This window comes from Dendrobates tinctorius, unplaced genomic scaffold (genome assembly GCF_039654945.1).
Source record: "Dendrobates tinctorius isolate UK_male_01 unplaced genomic scaffold, ASM3965494v1 ptg000128l, whole genome shotgun sequence".
Taxonomy (NCBI): domain Eukaryota; kingdom Metazoa; phylum Chordata; class Amphibia; order Anura; family Dendrobatidae; genus Dendrobates; species Dendrobates tinctorius.
Genome location: NW_027361796.1, coordinates 6,475,263 through 6,496,402, shown reverse-complemented (window position 1 = coordinate 6,496,402; position 21,140 = coordinate 6,475,263). Strand labels below are relative to the sequence as shown.

The 21,140-nt window shown below is 45.2% G+C and overlaps 1 protein-coding gene across 3 annotated transcripts in view; it reads right to left on the bottom strand.

Moving 5' to 3' along the window:
- The window catches only part of RIC1 (RIC1 homolog, RAB6A GEF complex partner 1), a 169,581-nt gene that overhangs the window by 100,179 nt on the left and 48,262 nt on the right, over window positions 1-21,140 (bottom strand). For all 3 annotated transcript variants that reach the window (XM_073542645.1, XM_073542647.1, XM_073542646.1), the window contains exon 3: window positions 19,466-19,545. In XM_073542645.1, the coding sequence (XP_073398746.1) occupies window positions 19,466-19,545 (80 nt within the window). The remainder of the gene's footprint in view (window positions 1-19,465; window positions 19,546-21,140) is intronic.

Below are 21,140 nucleotides of genomic sequence, written 5' to 3'. Positions count from 1 at the left end.
ACATATTTAGGGATTTTCATCACTCAGCTCCACCGAATAGTTAAGATGAACTGCGACCTAATTCTTCAGGACATTCGCAGAGAACTAGATAAACTCTCTCTGGGCATATTATCATGGATCGCTAGGATACAACTGGTTAAAATGCTAATACTCCCCAAACTAGTCTATCTCTTTCGCTGCCTTCCCCTTCAGTTCCCTAGTGCTATTCTTTCACTACTACAACATCTTTTAGGCAAATTCATTTGGGGTTCCAAGCCTCACCGAATCTCCTCCAAAATAATGGTTCTTCCTTACACGAAGGGAGGGCTGGGAGTTCCCGATGTGCGAGCATATCACCAAGCTGCCATACTGGAAGCAGCCAAATTGTGGTGGGCAGACGACACTTCTCATCTCTGGATGCAAATAGAATCTTTTTTCTCCCCATCCAGATCCACCAAACTACTCCTCGAAATTAATCTTTTACAAAAATACACCTCTCCCCGCATACTGAACACAATGTCGTCCCTTTTAAAACTTTGGTCAGCCTTGGGACCAAAACACTTTCCGTCCCTGCACAGAAATGTATCCCTGCCGGCTCTAGAACATTTGGTTCCAAACCTATCTTTGGGGAAGTGGCGAATTGCAGGTATACATACCCTAAACAACCTTTTTGACATCTCTGGATTAAAACAATTCATGTCTATTTCCACATACTTTTCCCTGCCCCACTCATGCTTTTATCAATATCTCCAAATCCGCCACCTCCTTTCCAAATGCAAACTCCCAGCCTGGTCTCTCTCGCCACTTGAGAACCCGCCCCAACGGTATTTTAAACCTGATCACCCGGATCGCCACGGTGTTTCAATATTATACAAGTCCCTCATTACCCCTACAGACAATGCAAAACTCCCATATATGAAAATTTGGGAACGTCGACTTTCATTCTCCTCATCCCTGGAGGAATGGCAGGAGGCAGCTACTCACTCCTCTAAATTCTCAGCATGCATCAATCACCTGGAACAATCAAAAAAATTACAATTAAACTGGTATCTGTCCCCTTTACGTTTATCCAAATTCTCGCAACAGTCCTCTCCTTTGTGCTGGAAGGGATGTCAGCAGACGGGCTCAATTGAGCACGTCTGGTGGTTCTGTCCCAAACTAAAAAGGTTTTGGGCCACTACAGAGTCCATCCTTAAATCTGTACTTCAAATTCCACTTGAACTCTCGGGGCCCATGGCTCTTCTGGGCATAAATTTGGGGTCAATTCCGATCTCTGAGACCTATTGCGTGCAATGTTCTAATTGCTGCTCGGCTCTGCATAGCTAAGCACTGGAAATCATCCTCTGTTCCCTACGAACAGGAACTACTGGCCAGAATAAATCTTCACTTTCAGCATGAACTGACCTTAGCACATACATTCGCCAAGAGAAATGTAATTTTGAACTGGTGGGACCCATGGGTATCCTCGGGGTTAAATTCGGTTGCACTAAATTAACTACTCACACAACCTGTATTCTGTCTTGTGGGCCCCTGCATCGCGAAAGTTGTCCAGTGTAAGGTCAAACCAAGCTTGTCTCTACCCTACCTCCCCTAATTTCCCCTCCTTCCTACCTTCCTGTCCCCCTCCCTTCTTTAAATCTGTTTAGGATCTTGATTGTTTTCATTGTTGTTGAAAATATCTGACTAGAGTTATCTTTGTAACTTCTCTAAATCAAGATTTCAATGTTTGATGTTACCTGTTGCTTTTTCAACTTTTATATTTGTTTCCTTGTACCCGGCAAAAAATCCTTAATAAAGAAATATTGGTTTAAAAAAAAAAGAATGTGTGATGGGTATATGGGCACTCGACTATGGGATGGAGGATATGTATGATGGGTATATAGGCATGGGACTATGGAATGGAGAATATGTATGATGGGTATATGGGCATGGGACTATGGGATGGAGGATGTGTGATGGGTATATGGGCACTCGACTATGGGATGGAGGATATGTATGATGGGTATATGGGCATGGGACTATGGGATGGAGAATATGTATGATGGGTATATGGGCATGGGACTATGGAATGGAGAATATGTATGATGGGTATATGGGCATGGGACTATGGGATGGAGGATGTGTGATGGGTATATGGGCACTCGACTATGGGATGGAGGATATGTATGATGGGTATATGGGCATGGGACTGAGATGAAGGATGTGTGATGGGTATATGGGCACTCGACTACGGGATGGCGAATATGTATGATGGGTATATGGGCATGGGACTATGGGATGGAGAATATGTATGATGGGTATATGGGCATGGGACTATGGGATGGAGAATATGTATGATGGGTATATGGGCATGGGACTATGGGATGGAGGATGTGTGATGGGTATATGGGCACTCGACTATGGGATGGAGGATATGTATGATGGGTATATGGGCACGGGACTATGGGATGGAGGATAATTATAATTTGTTATAACTAACCAGTTAGCTCCTGCACACGCGTCCTTTATCGGCCCTGTTGAGGGCAGAGCAGAGTACTGCAGTGCGCAGGTGCTGGACCACTCTGACCTTTCCCGGCGCCTGCGCACTGCAGTACTTTACTCTGCCCTCAACAGGGCAGAGAAAGTACGTGTGCGCAGGAACCGAGGGAGAAGTAAGAAGGAGGAAGTCATCATATGAAGATGGGAGGCGCCGGACCCAGACCGCGACACCCACCACCCCCGCCCCCCGGTGAGTATAATCTAACGCGTTTTTCTTATTTTTCAGGTTTCATCGGGGGGCTTATCTACAGCATTACAGAATGCTGTAGATAAGCCCCTGATAGCGGTGGTCCCAGCTTATGGGGCAAAAATGGGGTGACAGATTACATACATATTCAAGAATACCCGATGCATTAGAATCGGTCCACCATCTAGTAAAAAAAAAAAAAAAATACATTATATTTAAAAATAGAATTAGACTTACCGGTAATTCGGTTTCTAGGAACCTTCCACGACAGCTAAATCGGAGGAGGTCTTCCCTGCCCTAATAGGGGACAGGAACAGGAAGAGGTTAAATACCCCTCCCCTTCCTGCAACCACCAGTGTTTTCCTGGACACCAGTATGAATAGTTACCACCAAAGTGCAGGAATCATCCAATAAGAATATCAGATAGGGAGGGAATAATAAATAATCTTTATTTTTATATAGCGCTAACATATTCCGCAGCGCTTTACAGTTTGCACACATCACCATCACTGTCCCCGATGGGGCTCACAATCTAAGTTCCCTATTAGTATGTCTTTAGAATGTGGGAGGAAACCGGAGTGCCCGGAGGAAACCCACGCAAACACGGGGAGAACATACAAACTCCTTGCAGATGTTGTCCTTGGTGGGATTTGAACCCAGGACCTCAGCGCTGCAAGGCTGCAGCGCTAACCACTGGGAAGTTAGTGCTGTCGTGGAAGGTTCCTAGAAACCGAATTACCGGTAAGTCTAATTCTATTTTCTCTAGTCACCTTCCACGACAGTTACATCGGAGTAATACCAAGAGCTAATTTCTCAAGGGGTGGAATCACGGCCTGCAGCACTCGTCTGCCAAATGTTAAATCCCCATTGAAATTTAGCCAGTAACGCCTGGTGAACGTGCGGATGGACGACCAGGGGCGGTTCTGAATATCCGCTCTGACGAAGCATTCCCCTTTTTTGCTCATGATGTTGCTATCGCATGGGTAGAATGTGCCCTCAGTGAGGCGGGTGGAGCCAGCTTCTGTGATGCTTAAGTCAGGCAGATAGATTGTGTGATTCAATTCGCAATCGTGTTCTTTGACGCCTTCCTGCCTTATTTCGTCCTGAGAACTGGATGAATAAATTCTGGTGAATCCACTAGGCTTCACTCTATTGTCGGTAGACAGGACCACTCTGCAAATGTCGAGAGGGTGGAGGGTCTCTTCCTTAGGTTTGGAAGAGCTTGGGCCGAATGAGGACAGTACAATGTCCTGATCCCTATGAAATTTTGAGTAGAAAGGCGTGATCTAATCTCAAGAAAATATCTGTAATGATTGCAAGGTAAGCTTCTTGAATTGACAGGGCCTGCAATTCTCCTATACGTCTAGCCGTAGTAATTGCGACTAAGAGGACGGTTAAAGGGTTAGGTTTTCGTGGTCAAGGAATCTAGAGGCTCAAATGGATCTTAGGTTTGAGCACGGTGTTGAGATCCCAAGGAGGCCCCTGACTATGAGTATAGGACGAATCCCGGCTGCCGAAGCCATAAACCGTAGGATCCAGCGGTGGCTGGCCAGGTCAAGATCAAAAAAGGTGCCAAGAGCTGATATTTATACCTTTAGCGTGCTTTGGATAAGGCTCTGCTCCAGACCTTTTGTATACGTCTAGGGTCTGTGCTGCACTGAGAAGGAAGGGATCAGGGGTGCCTGGAGGTTACCAGGGCGTAAACCTTTCCCAGACCTTGGCATAGATGGCCTTGGTTATTGGTTTTTGGTTTTCCTGAAGGGTTTGGATTACCCTATCCGAGAGCCATTTGGCTCTTAGTAATTCGGCCTCAATAACCATGCTGCCAGGATCCCTTTGCCTACATCCGGGTGTAGCAGAGGACCTTGGTGAAGGAGGTCGCCCTTTTTGGGGCAGAAGCCAGGACCTTCCTGGGGCATGGCAGGTAGGGCACTATACCACCTCTTCCGGGCGACAGCGGGGCGATTAGTATTGTGGGAATTCAGTCCGTCTGGATTTCCTGAGATGTTATATATATATATATATATATATATATATATATATACATACATACACACACACACACATACACACATACATACATATAATTTTTTTTTTTTTTTTTTTGCCCGCATCAGTATGGGTGGGCAGGTATATGCGAGGTTGGAATCCCACCATTGGGTGAAGGGCACCTATTCCTTGCACTCCGTCCATGTGGTTGAGGGAGACGAATACCCCTGTCTTCGCATTTTGCCTGTTGGCGACTAGGTCCACCTCCGCCCCATCTTGAGGCTAGGGACACGAATACCGTCTGGTCCAGGCGCCACTTCTCCGGATGAACGTCTTCGACTGAGGAAATCTGCCTGGGTGTTGTCTGATCCTTTCAGACACACTGACCAGGAGAAGATCCTTGCTGCTATTGCCTTCAGGCCGGCGTACTTCGTACCCCCTTGGCAGGAGATAGGCCACTGTCGTCATGTTGTCTGAGCAGATGCAGACGTGGCAATTTTGGATTAGCGATAATGACGTCTTTTACCGCTTTCCCTACCGCCTTCAGTTCTCTCAGATTTGAGGAACTGGTGCTGATGCTCGGCAGCCATCGCCCCTGAAAATAGGATCTTTCTACTACTGCGCCCCAGCCTCGTTGGCATCTGAGCGAGTATTTTCAGGGGAAGCTGAATCCAGCTGACTCCCTTCTAAAGATTTTGGTAGTTCAACCACCACCTCAGGGCCGGTTTAACCTGACCAGGGAGGGGGAATCCTTCAGGACAATGGAATTTGTAGCCGCGTAGGCCAGGCGGATTCTGGAATGTAAAAGCACGTGGCTTTGTGGGCCTGAGCCCAAGAAACCGCCTGGGTGCATGTGGTCTGAGATCCTAGAGCATACATTGATTCTGAAGGTCAGTGCCCGCTAGTCCTGAACCAGGTCCTTGGTGGACAAGGTCGACCTGACAAACCATAGGTAGGAAGGATGTCTTTCCCCTTGAGTCCGAGAGAACTCCCAGAAGCTTCCTTCTCGTGGAGGGATAGACCAGGTTCGGTATCAAACCCAGGGATCTTAATATCCCCGGGGTCATTCCTACGTCCATCTTCTGACATGACATAGATGGTATAGATAAGAGGAAGTCGTCCATAACGCCTATCCCCTGGCGCCGGATGAAAATCACTGCTTCCGCCATGATCTTGGAGAGATACGTGGTCGGATGGATTGGCACATAGTAATATGCAGCCTTCAGCTCTACCGTTGCCATTACCCAGCTCTGTCCGATGAGCGGGACTGCCCGATTGACTCCATTTTGAATTGCCTGTACCGGGCCGATTCGTTTAATGGCTTCAGGTTTATGATGATTCGGTTCTTCTCTGATGGCCTCCTCACCAGGAAGGGACGTGCGTAATGGCCGTGTCCTTCTCCCGCTTTGGCACCCGCGCGTTCTACCGGAGCAGATCTTTGGTAAGGAGCCTTGAAGGAGTGGAGGCTGTAGGGAGGTTACCCCTAAGCATTACGGGGGAAGGACTCTCAAACCCAATTTTTTAGTCCATCTCATATGGTACGATGGACCCACTGATTTGTGGAGATGGACTGCCAGCGGGTAAAAAAGAGCGAGAAACGACCCCCAACCGGGCGTCATTGCTTATCTGGGGTCTGTTGATGGTTAGGGATAAGGATGTTCCTGCCCTTGCCTCCCTATACTCTTCCTGAGTATGTCAACAGGACCAGGGATTCCCAGCCAGTCTCTCATGCCAGTACTGGCCCAGGCTCAAGCTGCTTAGCGGCTGTGATCTGATGAGGGCATGCAAATTCAGCTTAGATTAGCTGCTGACAGAGGTTTGATCACAGGAGGGACGAAAAATCCGTCTCCTAGGATTTCTATGTTTCAGAAGAGATCCTTTTGTCCGAAGCTGTGTCCAGGATGTTATCCAGGACAGGCTTGAACCCATAGTGGCCCTGGAAGGGGGATGGCGCACCATTTGGAGATAAGTCGCCTCTCTTAGGATTTTAACCAGGGCACTCCTCTAGAGGAGTTAGAAAGGACGGCCGCTTTTGCGGCTACCCGGACCTGGTGAGAGCAGTCACGCTCAGCAGTCACGGTGCATTAAAGAATTACCCGAGACCTGCGATGAACACAGAACTTAAGCACATGCTAAAAAGGAAGAAAAAAATGTTTATAAAATGGAAAGAGGGAGGCATATCTAAAGAAGAATATAATGCTGTCTGCAGAACCTGCAGGGCACAAATCAGATTAGCTAAAGCTGAAAATGAATTGAGGCTTGCAAGAGATGTCAAAAGCAATAATAAAGGATTTTGGGGATATGTCAAAAGTAAAAGAAAAGTCAAAGATGCTATAGGATTTTTACAGGATGAAAATGATGAAATGGTAAGACAGGATGTTGAGAAGGCTGAACTTTTAAATTCCTATTTTGCATCTGTTTTCTCTCAGAAAGGAAATGTAACATCAACTGTTATTCACTGTCCTATTAAGGGAATAGAAGAATCCAGGATATCTATAAACAGAAAGATAGTGAGGAAACACTTAGCTAATCTAAATGAATTCAAGTCTCCAGGTCCAGATGAATTACACCCCAGAGTACTGAAGGAGATAGCAGAAGAAATTTTTGAACCCCTCTCCATAATCTTTGAAAATTCTTGGAGAACAGGAGAAGTGCCAGAAGACTGGAGAAGAGCAAATGTTGTTCCTATCTTCAAAAAGGGGAAGAAGGTGGACCCAGGCAACTATAGGCCGGTGAGTCTGACTTCTATACCAGGAAAGATCTTTGAACAAATTATTAAACAACATGTATGTCAATACCTGGATAAGAATGAAGTGATTAAACAGAGTCAACATGGGTTTGTAACTAATAAGTCATGTCAGACTAACTTAATTTCCTTCTATGACTATATCACTGATTGGGTGGATCAAGGAAATGCTGTAGATATAGTATATCTTGCCTTCAGCAAAGCATTTGACAGTCTCTCATACAATCCTTATTGAAAAAATGACTAAGTATGGAATGGACAAGGCAACTGTTAGGTGGATTCATAACTGGCTTAGTGATCGGACCCAAAGAGTGGTCGTAAATGGCTGCACATCCAGTTGGAAGAATGTCTCAAGTGGGGTACCACAGGGCTGTGTCCTGGGCCCTGTATTGTTCAACATCTTTATCAACGATTTAGATGAAGGAATTGAGGGTAAACTGATTAAATTTGCTGATGACACAACGCTAGGAGGGATAGCTAATACTAGAGAAGAGAGAGAGAGGATTCAAAAAGATTTAAATAAACTGGAGAAGTGGGCAGCAACTAACAGAATGGTTTTTAACAAGGAGAAATGCAAAGTACTACATCTGGGCAATAAAAATGAAAAAAGCATATATAGAATGGGAGGAATAGGGCTAAGTGACAGCACATGTGAAAAAGACTTGGGTATACTAATAGATCACAGACTGAATATGAGTCAACAGTGTGATGCAGCAGCAAAAAAGGCAAATGCAATTCTAGGATGTATTAACAGAAGCATACAGTCTAGATCACGTGAAGTCATTATTTCCCTCTACTCCTCTTTGGTCAGACCTCATCTAGAATATTGTGTCCAGTTTTGGGCACCACATTTTAAAAAAGACATCAACACACTGGAGCAAGTTCAGAAAAGAGCGACCAGAATGGTGACCGGTCTGCAAACCCTGTCTTATGAGGAAAGGTTGCAGGATTTGGGAATGTTTAGTTTGCAAAAGAGAAGACTGAGAGGAGACTTAATAGCTGTCTAGAAATATCTAAAGGGCTGTCACATTGTAGAAGGATCAACTTTATTCTCATTTGCACAAGGAAAGACTAGAAGCAATGGGATGAAACTGAATGGGAGGAGACACAGATTAGATATTAGAAAAAACTTTTTGACAGTTAGAGTGATCAATGAGTGGAACAGGCTGCCACGAGAAGTGGTGAGTTCTCCTTCAATGGAAGTCTTCAAACAGAGGCTGGACAGACATCTGACTGGGATGATTTAGCGAATCCTGCTTTGAGCAGGGGGTTGGACCAGATGGCCCAGGAGGTCCCTTCCAACTCTACGATTCTATGATTCTATGAATTACAGGCTGGTGTTCCTGGGCTCAGCCTGGTCTCAAGTTGCCTAGCGACCGCCAGCGGAAGCATCGGCTAGGAACCTCGTTGCTTTCTGCAGTAGGGGTAGGGTGTCAGGTATCTTTCCCGCTAAGGTGCCCTGAGTCTGTGCGTAATCACAGAGACAGGGCAGGTGAAAGCCATATTATCTTCTAGCAGATTTATAGATGTGTCCCAGGACTTCCTTGATAAGCTCTCAAATATTTATATATTTTTCCTCGATCCATTGGATCTTTGAGCTGGGAGGAGCCCTCAAAGGGATAGGCTTTTTTTTTTTATATGGAGGCCTGCTTTTAAGGAGGATCAGATTCTGTACGTTCTCGTGTACAGGACACCTTCTTTGGGCTTCAGCCCAACACCTCGTCCTGTACCGTGTATTTAACTCCTTCCTCCTCCACCCCTATGGTGCTCTTAACCATACTGATTAGCTCACCCACATTCTCGGAACCAAGTGATATTTCTTGTTTCCTGGTTTTAGGGGTGGACGTGGAAGAGGAACCCTCAATCTCCCGAGCGTCCTCTGAATCCGAGGACTGAATTCGGAGTCAGATTCTATCAGAGCTTTCTTCCTCCTCCTAGAGGGAGGCGGTCTGGGAGAAGGGAGCCATGGAGGACTGAATCTCCTATGATGGATTTAATGCTATCCAGGAGAGAGGGCTGCTCAGCGCGAAGGACCTTTCCGTACTGCACAGGCAGAGCTTTCCCCGTATGTCGAGGGAGTCTGGCAGCACATATTTTACACCTGTGGCTGGTCTCATAGGGTCAGAGACCTTTTCTCCCCATATTAGAGAGGGAGAGGTATGCTACGCCATTTTAGTAAATAATGCTGGATAGCCAGGGCAGACGCCTGCTACTTACAGTAGGAGGGGGTGCGCTGGGCTCTGCCGATGCAGAGAGAGAGGGCTTGTCACCATCCATGCCGTCTACAGTCAGTATCAGAGAGGTCTTACCTGGTGATCTCCTCACACGGACCTTGAAAGATCGAGGGTCCAGCGTTGTTTGTGCACCTCCTCCTCCCTTTGGCCTAATGGGGGGGAATCACATGAGGACATCCCAGAATGTGACCGCCGGTCCCAGGAGTAACGCTCCCCCGGCGCGCGCGTGCGCTCCACCGTGGATCGCATAGGGCCAGACCGGAAGTGACGCGCGCCCCTAAGCGACACGCGCCCCAGTGGAAAGCCCAGTAACGCCCGAAGTGGAGGAACACCACCCCCGGCCAGCTTGAGCCCCCGGGAACCGGCAGCACGGAGGAGGAAGCCGGGGAGCTATCTGGAGGACCCCGGCACGCACATCACCGCCTCACTTTACCCCCGAAGGAGGCGCAGGAGAGGCGGGAGAGTCCCGAGTCCCACCATGCAGGCGGAGACGGGAGCAGCCACCGGAGGAGGAGAGCAAGGCCCCCGACCTCGGCTGCCCGGCATCTGACAGGTATCCCAGCTGTTACTGGGTGTGAGGTGCTCCCGATCGCCGGCCACGGCAGCATCATCGTAGACCTCTTCATGCCCCATAGGGGACAGGAAAACACTGGTGGTTGCAGGAAGGGGAGGGGTATTTAACCTCTTCCTGTTCCTGTCCCCTATTAGGGCGGGGAAGACATCCTCCGATGTAGCTGTCGTGAAAGGTGACTAGAGAAATAAACCCTTATTGTTCATTAACGCCTTAACCCTCGGGTCATTTTCCATATTTTTGCGCTTCCATTTTTTGCTCCCCTTCTTTCCAGAGCCATGCTTTTTTATTTTTTGGCCAATCTGGCCATGTGAGGGCTTGTTGTTTGCGGGACAAGCTTTACTTTTGAAGGACACCATTGGTTTCAACATAACGCGTACTGGAAAACGGGAAAAAAATTCCAAGTACCACAGTTTTGTTTTTTTTTAATCACGTTCACTAAATGCTAAAACTGATCAGCCATTATGATTCTCCGGGTCATTACAAGTTCATAAACACCAAACATGTCTAGGTTCTTTTTTATTTAACTGATGAAAAAAATCCAAAATTTGTTTAAAAAAAAAAAAAAAAAAAAGGAGCCATGTTCCAAGACCTGTAGCGTCTCCATTTTTCGGGATCTGGGGCTGGGTGAGGGATTATTTTTGTGTGCCGAGCTGACATTTTTATTGATACAATCTTGGTGTAGATAAAATGTTTTGATCGCCCATTATTGCATTTTATTGCAATGTAATGGCAACCCAAGAAAAGTAATTCTGGATTTGAAATTTTTTTCTTGGTACGCCCGTTTAGCGATCGGGTTAATTATTTTTTATACTGATAGATCAGGCAATTCTGAATGCAGCGATACCAAATGTGTGTATATTTGAATTTGTATTTATTGTTTTATTTTGAATGGGGTGAAAGAGGGATGATTTGAATATTAAATTTTTTTTTTTTTTTGTGTACTTTTTGCATGCTTCAATAGTCTCCACGGGAGACTAGAAGCTGCAGTACTTTGATCGCCTCTGCTACACACAGGCGATAATCAGATCGCCTGTGTGTAGCAGAAATTCTCATTTGCTATGAGCGCCGACCATAGAGGGGCATTCATGGCAATCTGGCAATGACAACCACAGAGGTCTGCTGCAGACCTCTGGTTGTCATGCCGACCTGCAATCGGGGTCACTGATGGGCGGAGCCAGTGACGTGCTTCCTGTAAGCACTAGCTAGTTAAGTGCCAATGTCAGAGATTGACAATTATGTCTACTGTACTCCAGGCACTAAGTAATCACACACAGCTCGGCAGTTAGACCAGTGAGAGCAGGTAGTCTGTCATTACATATCGAACACTTAATAAACCCTTTCTAAGCTATTATGAGGATATGTTCTTTCTCCTGCATGTTGCTGCCTGCTTATAATTGGGTAACATCATACAGAGGAATGAATTATACGCCACCAGAGGCAGACTCTTGGTCAGACCTCTATCCCGCTCATAGATCTTAATAGCTTATTTACAGATTAAGTAAAATGTGGATTTCTTTTAAAGTAGGCTAGGTTCACATTTGCGGATGGGTGAGCTGCTGAGGTCTGCGGACTTCCTCCGTGAAGCTCCGCCCACTGCCGCACCTCCTCCGGTCAGCTCCGCCTACTTCTGCATGCGGCCTGCGTACCCCATCTTTAACATTGGGTACGCAGGTCGTGCGGATGTATGCGGATGCCTCCCAATGGGTCGTTTTGACGAAGCGGCGACCCATGTCGAACACAAAAAGTTGGAATTGGTCGCCGCATCGTCAAAACGACACATGCAGAGGCATCCGCATACATCCGCACGACTTGCGTACCCAATGTTAAAGATAGGGTACGCAGGCTGCATGCAGAAGTATGTAGGCGGAGCTGACAGGAGGAGGTGCGGCAGTGGGCGGAGCTTCACGGAGGAAGTCTGCAGACCTCCGCAGCTCGCCCATCCGCAAATGTGAACCTAGCCTAAGACATTGATATCAAGGTATCATTTTATTCAATTTTTTATGACCTGCATGCCTACAAAAGTGCTTAGAAGGGTTGATCCTGAAAGACTCCCTTTAACCCATTGTTTGCTGAAACAATTTGAACTATTATTAGAGCTTGTTCACATTACGTTGCTATCTGCTGTGGACTTTGCTTTCTACCTACATCTATGCGCTACTTCAGACCTGCTGTTTTCTTGTCTTTCTGCCCTCCTGGTTCTGTGGCTTCCGGAGCGTCAAATCTAGCTGGTTTGTCTGCCATCTAGCTTAGCCCGTTGTCCAACGCCTTGCTCTTCCATATGCCTACCAGCCTGCTGTGCCTTTGCCCTAAGTCCACGTGTGCACCCTGACCCTGTGGCTTTGCGAACCCCCTCTCCATGTGAGCCTAACAAGCACATCCTTAAATGACGTTGAATGACAAATCCATGCAACACATTCATTGCTGCTCTGAGTGTGTTAAAGGTTGTCACGAGTTTGTTGTAGTTTGTATCAATTAAAGAGGATTCTATATATACATCTCAAAATAATGGCATATATGTCAAGGGCTTTCACTCTGATTAAATCAGTTTTGTAGTTTCTGAGAAATCCAGTATTGAATTGTATGTAAATGAGCCACGTGTGCTCTAAGGTACTGTCACACTAAGAGATATCGCTATAACTTGTGACGTTATAGCGATATTGCTAGCGATATCGCTGTGTGTGATACTTACCTACAACCCGCTCCCCCGCTGGTTATCGCTGATCGCGCGAGAACGCTCAGGACCGCTTCTCGTCGTCAGCTTCCTGCGGCGCTTCCTGTTGAGACACGAGCGTGGAGCCGGGCGGGAGGACGTCAGGATCGCCTAGTGTGACAGGTAAGTAGCGACCTCCGACCCCTGCGATGTCGCTGGTGAGATCTGCCTGTGTGGCAGCTCACTAGCGACCACTTAGCGATGTACCAGCGATCCTGACCGCGTCATATCGCTGGTCGGGATCGCTGGTACATCGCTAAGTGTGACAGTACCTTTAGTGCGGGACACTACATCTCTCCTGCCCACCATCTCTATTGCTTACCTGCTGCCAGCCTCTTGTTTCAGTGACATGTCAGGAAGACAGGAAGCAGGCAATAGGAAAGAAGGAAGGGAGCGAGGGAAGGTTGCAGGAAATGCAGTGCCCCACCCCGAAGCAACTCATTTGCATACAATGTCAATTCTGGATTTCTCAAACTACAAAAAAAATTTCTGTAATCAAGGTATGGATTTAATCAGCACATACATATATGTTATTTGGTGGAGGTTAAAAAGCCTAATGAAAAATTCTCTTTAAGGAATGTCAGAAAAATAGGAAAAAAAAAATAGTGGTCGGCACTGCTCTCTGCGGTCAGCTGCTATGCACATATTCAAGGGAGCAAGCAGCTTCAAACGCAAATGAGTAACATGGTGGTGTTCTTTAACATAGTAAAGCAGCTCATCTATATCCAATGTGTAAAGATTATGGCACTTACCAAATGATGAAATTCCTTATTTTGTTGTATCCAGTGAACAAACCGGATAAAAGCAGGCAGGACAGCTGCCTAGGGCTAGTTAGAAACACATCAGGTTTTTTAACCCCGTATGTCTTTTTTTATGGCTTGCTAAATAAAATCCTTGTTTTATTGAGCCACTGGAAGTGCCGCGCTCTTTTTTTCCTTCTACAGCCTACGGCCATGTCACGTCCTCAGACACTTTCTCAAGGCTCGCACCTGAGGGAGAACGTCATCACACTCAAATTCCCATCATTTGTCACTCAATACAATCATTAAAAAAGACAGACAAAATACAACATACAGGGGCTTCTCACTAAATTAGAATATCATCAAAAAGTTATTGCAGTTCTTCAAAACTAAAAGTGAAACTCATATACAGTATAGAGTCATTACAAACAGAGTGATCTATTTCAAGCATTTATTTATTTTGCTTACTGGAGTTGGAAAAAATAAACATGTGAAGAGTCAAGTAATCATTCACAAACATGTTCCCCATCATAGAGAAAGACTTTGTGCTTCGGGCCAGCCTGTGGGCAGGTCTTTCCTTGGTTTCTCTGGCTTAGAGCAGGAGGTTAAGACCCTGCAAACAGTCCCGAAGCATGGGCATATCAATAGCTGAAAACTCATAAGGCTACGTCCCCACGGTCAATAAACGGCAGTGCTTTGAATGCAGCACGTGTCCGCTACGTCCAATGCACAGCCGGCTATTGAACGCAGGTGATTCGGCATGTGTTCATTGAACCAATACATTGGATGGTGAAATTTCTTGAAATCCCATCCACTATGCTGTAACATCTGGCCGCTGCGGATGTATGCAACGTCCAACCCGCAGCATTTACTGACCGTGGGAACATACCCCCCATCACTGATTACACAAGAAACATAAGACAGATTTCTTCACCCCCAGGTATCATTTTAATCAGTGTAACAGCGCCAATCCCTGACAATTCCTGTAGTTTACTTAGCAACATCCTGCTGACAGGTCGCTTTAAATATAAACTGCAAGCAGATCTTATACGATGAGCAATTCACAAGCAATAGCATCTGATTGAAGGTGATGCAAGCCAAAAGCAAAATTGAGTAACCATAAACCACAAAGAGAGGGTATAGAATACATAAAAGACAAATCTTTATTGTAATAATGTTTTTAAAAAATTATCAGACATTTATAAATATATATGAGGTGATTAGGAGAAGCAGTCCAGAAAAAAAGAGGCCAGAGATCACCCCTATAAGTAATAGGCAGGACAAAAAGGAGGGGAGAGCACCACATGAATAGTGTAGCTGCAGAACAATCCATGGTGTGCAGTATATTGCACCATGCCCGAGCTATCTCCATAAACGCCACACCAGGGAGCTATATAAAAGAACCACAATATCAAATCTGCAGCTATATGCTGCTCAAAAATCAACACTGATCACAAGATACCCATAATTTTCAAGGTGCTTATTGCCGCACTTACCCATGTTGACAGTACAAGAAGGGGGGACGCCTCGCTCTACCCTGACGCGCGTTTCGCCACGGCTTTATCATTGACATCCCCTTAGGGACTTACTTTTTGGCAGTGATATGGACAGTCACTCTGCTAGTTGAGGCACCCAGCCATTGCGGGGCCTTCTCTTTTTCTTTATGGACAAATATATTTAAACCCCCTTATATCGATTTGTATAACTCCCCTGATGAATCCCCGTTATTGGGGAGGGAACGCGTAGGGACTTCTTTTCTGATGACTGGGGGTGACACTATAGGGTCCATTTGGGGCCTGTCCTTGTAAGGACAGGAGTAATACCTGTGCACGACAGGGAGGATAGGGAAAACTGCATACCTGTAACCCTTTAACCTCCTTTCCCACACGCTGTCTTGTGCTGCTATACGGACCCGAATACCCGGCAGGGGACCTCTGAAAAATACGCCGGGGCATCTATGTCCATGAGTAATGGTGAGACCGACCCATTTTTTAAATGAGCACTGATACGCACGAGCACTATTATGTCTGTTTATGTGTTGTTTATGTGATGTCTCAGGTTTTAATTATTAAAGGTTATGTTTTATTTTGAATGGGAATCCTCCAAGCTACTGACCTTTAACCCCTGAGGGTCGTACATGTGGTATTAAGCATTCTTTGCCACAGCTGATCTTGTCAGAGCAGAATACTGCAGTGCGCAGGCACCGGACCTCTCCCGTCACTGCAGGACTCTGCTATGCCAAACGCAACCTGCTGCAGTTTGGTTGCGCCGGCGCACCGTCAAAAAGGCGCATGTGCCGCCAAACGCATACTGCGCACAGCCTGCGCCCCCAGTGATAAAGATAGGGGATGCAGGACGCATGCAGCATCATGCGCCGGTAGGCGGAGCTACCGGCGGAGGCGTGGTAGGGGCGGGGCTTAGCGGCGGCCGTGCGCAGGCCGTCGCTGCGCTCAAAAACGCTAGTGTGAAACTAGCCTTAGCTGTTGTTGGAGGCAGATACTTGTGTCTGCATCTGCCTTGAGTGAAGTGGGCTCAGCTCCTGAGCCTGCTCCATATACCTGAACACCTTACATGATGGAATAGATATCATGGAGCAGGAACAGGTTAAAAATGTGGGAAAAGTTTTGATGTTGATTCAACTCCTTCTCCAGGTGCATCAGATACATGATGTATATACAGAGATAGGATGAGGCTTCAAATGCATTTTTAATAGTGGTACATAATATTTAATAATATGGCCCACTAAAATATTTTCTCAATTAATGGCAGCACTCATTGATCTCTACAATTTATATGCTGGTCTATTAAAGGGTCTACAAATATTCCTTTCAAAAGGCAGGGAATTTGTATCAGCACAAGACGCTCCGATGGTGTCCACAAGGAACGGAAGTGATAAGGTTATGGTCTTTGGCTACCTGACTGCTCAGGACCGCTGACTGGACTGAGATGTTATCCGATGTGCATCCGTTGATGTCTCACTTCAGTCAGTGCACTGCTGCCGACAACCCCATGCATCAGGAGCACTGGACATCATTGCTACCTGTTGGGACGTTATCACTCCCTATACTGGCTGAGGCTACTGCATCACCCTGCACTGTAACAACAGAGGTTAGAGGTAGGGTAAGTCTACCTTCTTTTAGAATTGCGTAACCCCCCCTCCTCCTCATACACCAAAGGACAAGTTTTAATAAAACGCTGTTGGAGAGTTGCATTTCCGCACAGATACATCACATGGTACCTACTACTGTCTGGTAGTTGAGCTTGTTGCAGACTGCTGTTATCAGACCAGGAGGTAAATCTGCATGATTGTCCAAAAGTCCAAAGCTTCTATTTACACTACCAACTATATCAACTGGATATCATGATGAGCTGGACTCCATATTGAAGGTGTCAGACTTATTCTTTGCCTTGCTCCTCACAAACAATATCCTCCTCCTTTATTTGCAATAGTCAAGCAGCAAGAAGGTGGGAAATGTTAAAGCCAAGTCTGTGGTGAGGGGGTGAAGTCCTATATGCACTGTGCAAGAAGGCTATTAGCGGATCAAAGGCACACCAGTGTCAGTAATCGGATTAAGAGATAAACCTTACATAGACAAGCAATGCATTAAGATTTTTTTTTTCAGTTACCATTTCAAATAAACATAATTTTTAATCAAACAGCTCATTCTTTAAAAGGGTTGTCCGGTGAAAACTAGCCATCAAATATCTGGAGGATAGATGGTAACTTGCTGATCGGTGGGTGTCTGACCGCGGTGACCAACACCAATCAACAGCACGGGTAACTTTCATACCCTGCTGGAATGCATCATCAACTAAAGCTCCATTCATTCCCTATGTGCTTGGGGTAGCGCTGTGCATGTCTTTTTCTGGCACTTTAGAAAATGAATGGCGTGGTGGTCAGGGCTCCGACCTGCTAATCCTTTTTGTAATGGGATAAAAATGATTCTGATCAGTGCGGGTCTGAGCAATTCCCCCCACCCAATTGTTTGTAACTGGACAACACCTTTAAAGCAAGGTTTCAAGATTCAGAATTTATAGCTGCTAAAGCAACAAGACAAGGCACCAAGTGTATGACTGCAAATTTTGTACGTAGCAAAAGTAGAACGTTTTTGGTCCAGAAGAATTAAAGAAATACCCATTCCATTGATTATCATTATATATGACACTTCCGACTGAGCAAGTTCAGATCATGGGAAACTTGTTGGTGACAAGCAATATATACAATGTATGCTCCCAGGAAGAAGCTCAGAGTCAAACACCAGAAATGAGGAGTCATTCAGCCAGTGGACTGCAGACAGGAGTTTAGTCCTTTTCTTTACACAAGTATTTCTGTACAATAGTACTCTCTAAAGAAATAAATCACACCAAACTACCATGACTACCACACTTCGAGAACAGGAGTTGGGACGCGTTCCTGCGCTTACCGGTGTGACCATACAGGTGACCGCTTATCTCCGCAATCACCAATCATACAAACAATCATGGCTGCGCTTGGCACTCTGCACTTCTACTTTACATCACTGCTGCACTATGTTTATGCTGACACTACATACACGTGTCAGTACTCTCATTGCAGATCAACTACCCACTGTGGTTTTACACTATCACATTCAATGTATATTCACCATACCTCTATTCTATATGTAGTGCACTTTCATTCATGCAGTTTCTTGGTCTTTTTGCCCTTTCATAACATAGGGCATATGCTATGCTGACATTCTATTTCATTTTACTCTTAAAAGGGACATGCACTCTATGTTTCATGCTTATACCACCTTCATATACATGTAAGCACATTTAGTATAGTATATTTACTATATATATTCTTTTACATATATATATATATATATATATATATATATATATATATATATATATATATATATATATATATATATATATATATATTTATTTTTAGGACATCTTTTACCACCATTATTATTATCATCATCTTTCACTTGCTGTGTCATTTTGCACTTGCAATATCAATTTTTCTTTGATTTTTGTCAGCATTAACTGGTCACCTGTGTATTTGGCAGGTACACACTTTTTGTCGTTAGTACCGCGCTTTCATCCCTTCCTTATTTGTCTCAATAAACTTTGTACTTTATTACTTATAATAACTGGTTTGTATTATTATTTATTTGACCATACAGTTCGGTTTTTCCTTCAGTATTAATACTTCAAGAACCGGGTACACATAAACAGCGAGAACCCAGATTGTATATTGTGCTACCCTGTCGACCATTCTCCTTTCCTTTATTTCGGCAAACTCATATAGAAAATGGTTAACGTTGCTGCAGTGGTGATGCCATGTTTATGGAAAAAGAACGCTCCAGCTGATCACTGGGGTCAGCTGTCTGCTGCCATCGCGGCCTCACTGCAGAGTTCAAGGGCAGCAGCGATCATCTGCTGGATTTGAGTGGTCACCTCTGTAGCCATGTTGACAGGGGCAGCAGCAGAGAGATGACAATGGAATGATAGGGGGTCAGTAAATCAGATTTTGCGGTAACAGATCATAGCTGTGGAATGAGACCAAGGTGACAATGCCTTTAAAAATATTTAGCGTGTCACACGCGAGTCATGTTGCAGCGCTGAGGTCACGTCTGGCCTACTAATCAGAATAGTCGCCAGCAGTTAGGAGATTCGCAGGGCTCTGGTCTTACAGCCACCGACTACCAACATGGCCACAGATCTTTTTACTAATCTCTGATACTATATTCACATTAGAATGTTTGCAGATACATAAAGAAAAAGAAATCACTTACTTTGGATACACAGGTTCATATAAATACTTGTCTTCTGCAACAGGAACAATATCAAAGAATAAAATGTATCCATTTGCAGTCTGAAAAAAATAGAAATATAAATGTAAACACATGGAGAAACGTCCCCCCTAAGACCTCTCTTTCAAAGGAACGCTTGGTTGAGTGTTCTTGTGTTCTCCACGAATGAGATATTGACAGTCTCCCCTGGCAAACATGCAACCTCCTAATATATTGCATACAAAGAAACCAGGGTCATTTAAGTGGACTTTTTTATTTGCTCATTTGTCCACCCTTGCATGATTTGTTCACACTTGGAAGAAGTGGAATAAAGCACCCATCTGGTCGGAATGTGGCCGGGAGTATGCCGATCACAGGCACATGCATATCCTGGTGTCAGCACCGGAGAGTCCGCACAGTGCGCGTGATGTGAGGCTTCACAAGACTGCAGCACAGAGTAAGCCCACACACGGGCCGAACCCACAGCCTTCTGGCTTCATCTGCCCAATTTGCGTGGTGACAGGCCACGTCTATACCTATTTGAATGAAGTCATCAATATCACAGCCAGATGCAATCAGCCAATTGCCTCAATGGCTTCCATTAGGCTTACAAAGACTAGATACATAGCCTTGAAAAGTCGCAAAATTCTGGTACAACTCAGGAGTTGCGCAAAAATTTGGCAACTTTTGGTGTTTTCATGCCAGTGTCCGTGGCAGGATAGTAGCATCACACCACAGCGCGTCTAATTCATGACAAGCTGTGGAGTACCTTATACCAGAAGCCTTAATCCAGTCACAGAATGGTGCAAGACTTCTGTGGCGGTGTGTGAAGACGCGCCACGTCATGCATCAGGAAAGTCTGACTCCACCATGCACCCTCATCAAGAATCAACAACATAAATCCTGATGACTCGGGGCCATGATGTCCATCAATTTCAATTGGGGGATGTGACAGTATATTGAAATGAAAACGCAAGCTGTTGCCGCAATGTAATATAGTCCTGGGGAAAAGAACCGTGATTTAGTATTGTACATTAACGTTAGCAAAGAAATCTCACTCATCACATCTGCTGAAAAGAGGAACAGAGATTCCCGACATAAAACCTAACAACCTAATGTGTTGCTCACCAAAACATGTGACTCACCATGTAGGGAAGGGGTTAAAATGCTCTGATAAAATTAAAGATGCACTGTGATTGGCTGTTACTGAAAAAACATTTTTTCTTTTGGAAAGTTTTGATACATTTTTGTGCCATTTTGCACAATAGCCAACTTAAAGAGGCTTGATAATATGCGGTCATACCTACTTTACATAATACAAGGTTTCCTTGCACTTTCTAAAATATGTTAAGTAAAGCGTTAAACCTGCAAATCCGCCCAGACTGTTGGATTTTGTTGGGCAGTCATAGGCTATTCTTACAGCATTCCAATCCTGCATACTTCATATTACCTCCCAAGGGCCCCCTCATGTGTTTCGGAAAACCCTTACTGGGAAGGGAAAAATGTCCTATTCACACAGACAGCGTTAGAATTATAAAAAGAAGGTTCACAGTGCATGTGTGTAATGTGGTACTTCAAGGGAATCTGTCAGCAGGTTTTTGGTATCCCATCTGAAAGCAGCATGATGTAGGCAAAGAGAAGCTGTATCCAGCAATGTATCACTTAGATTACTGAGTGC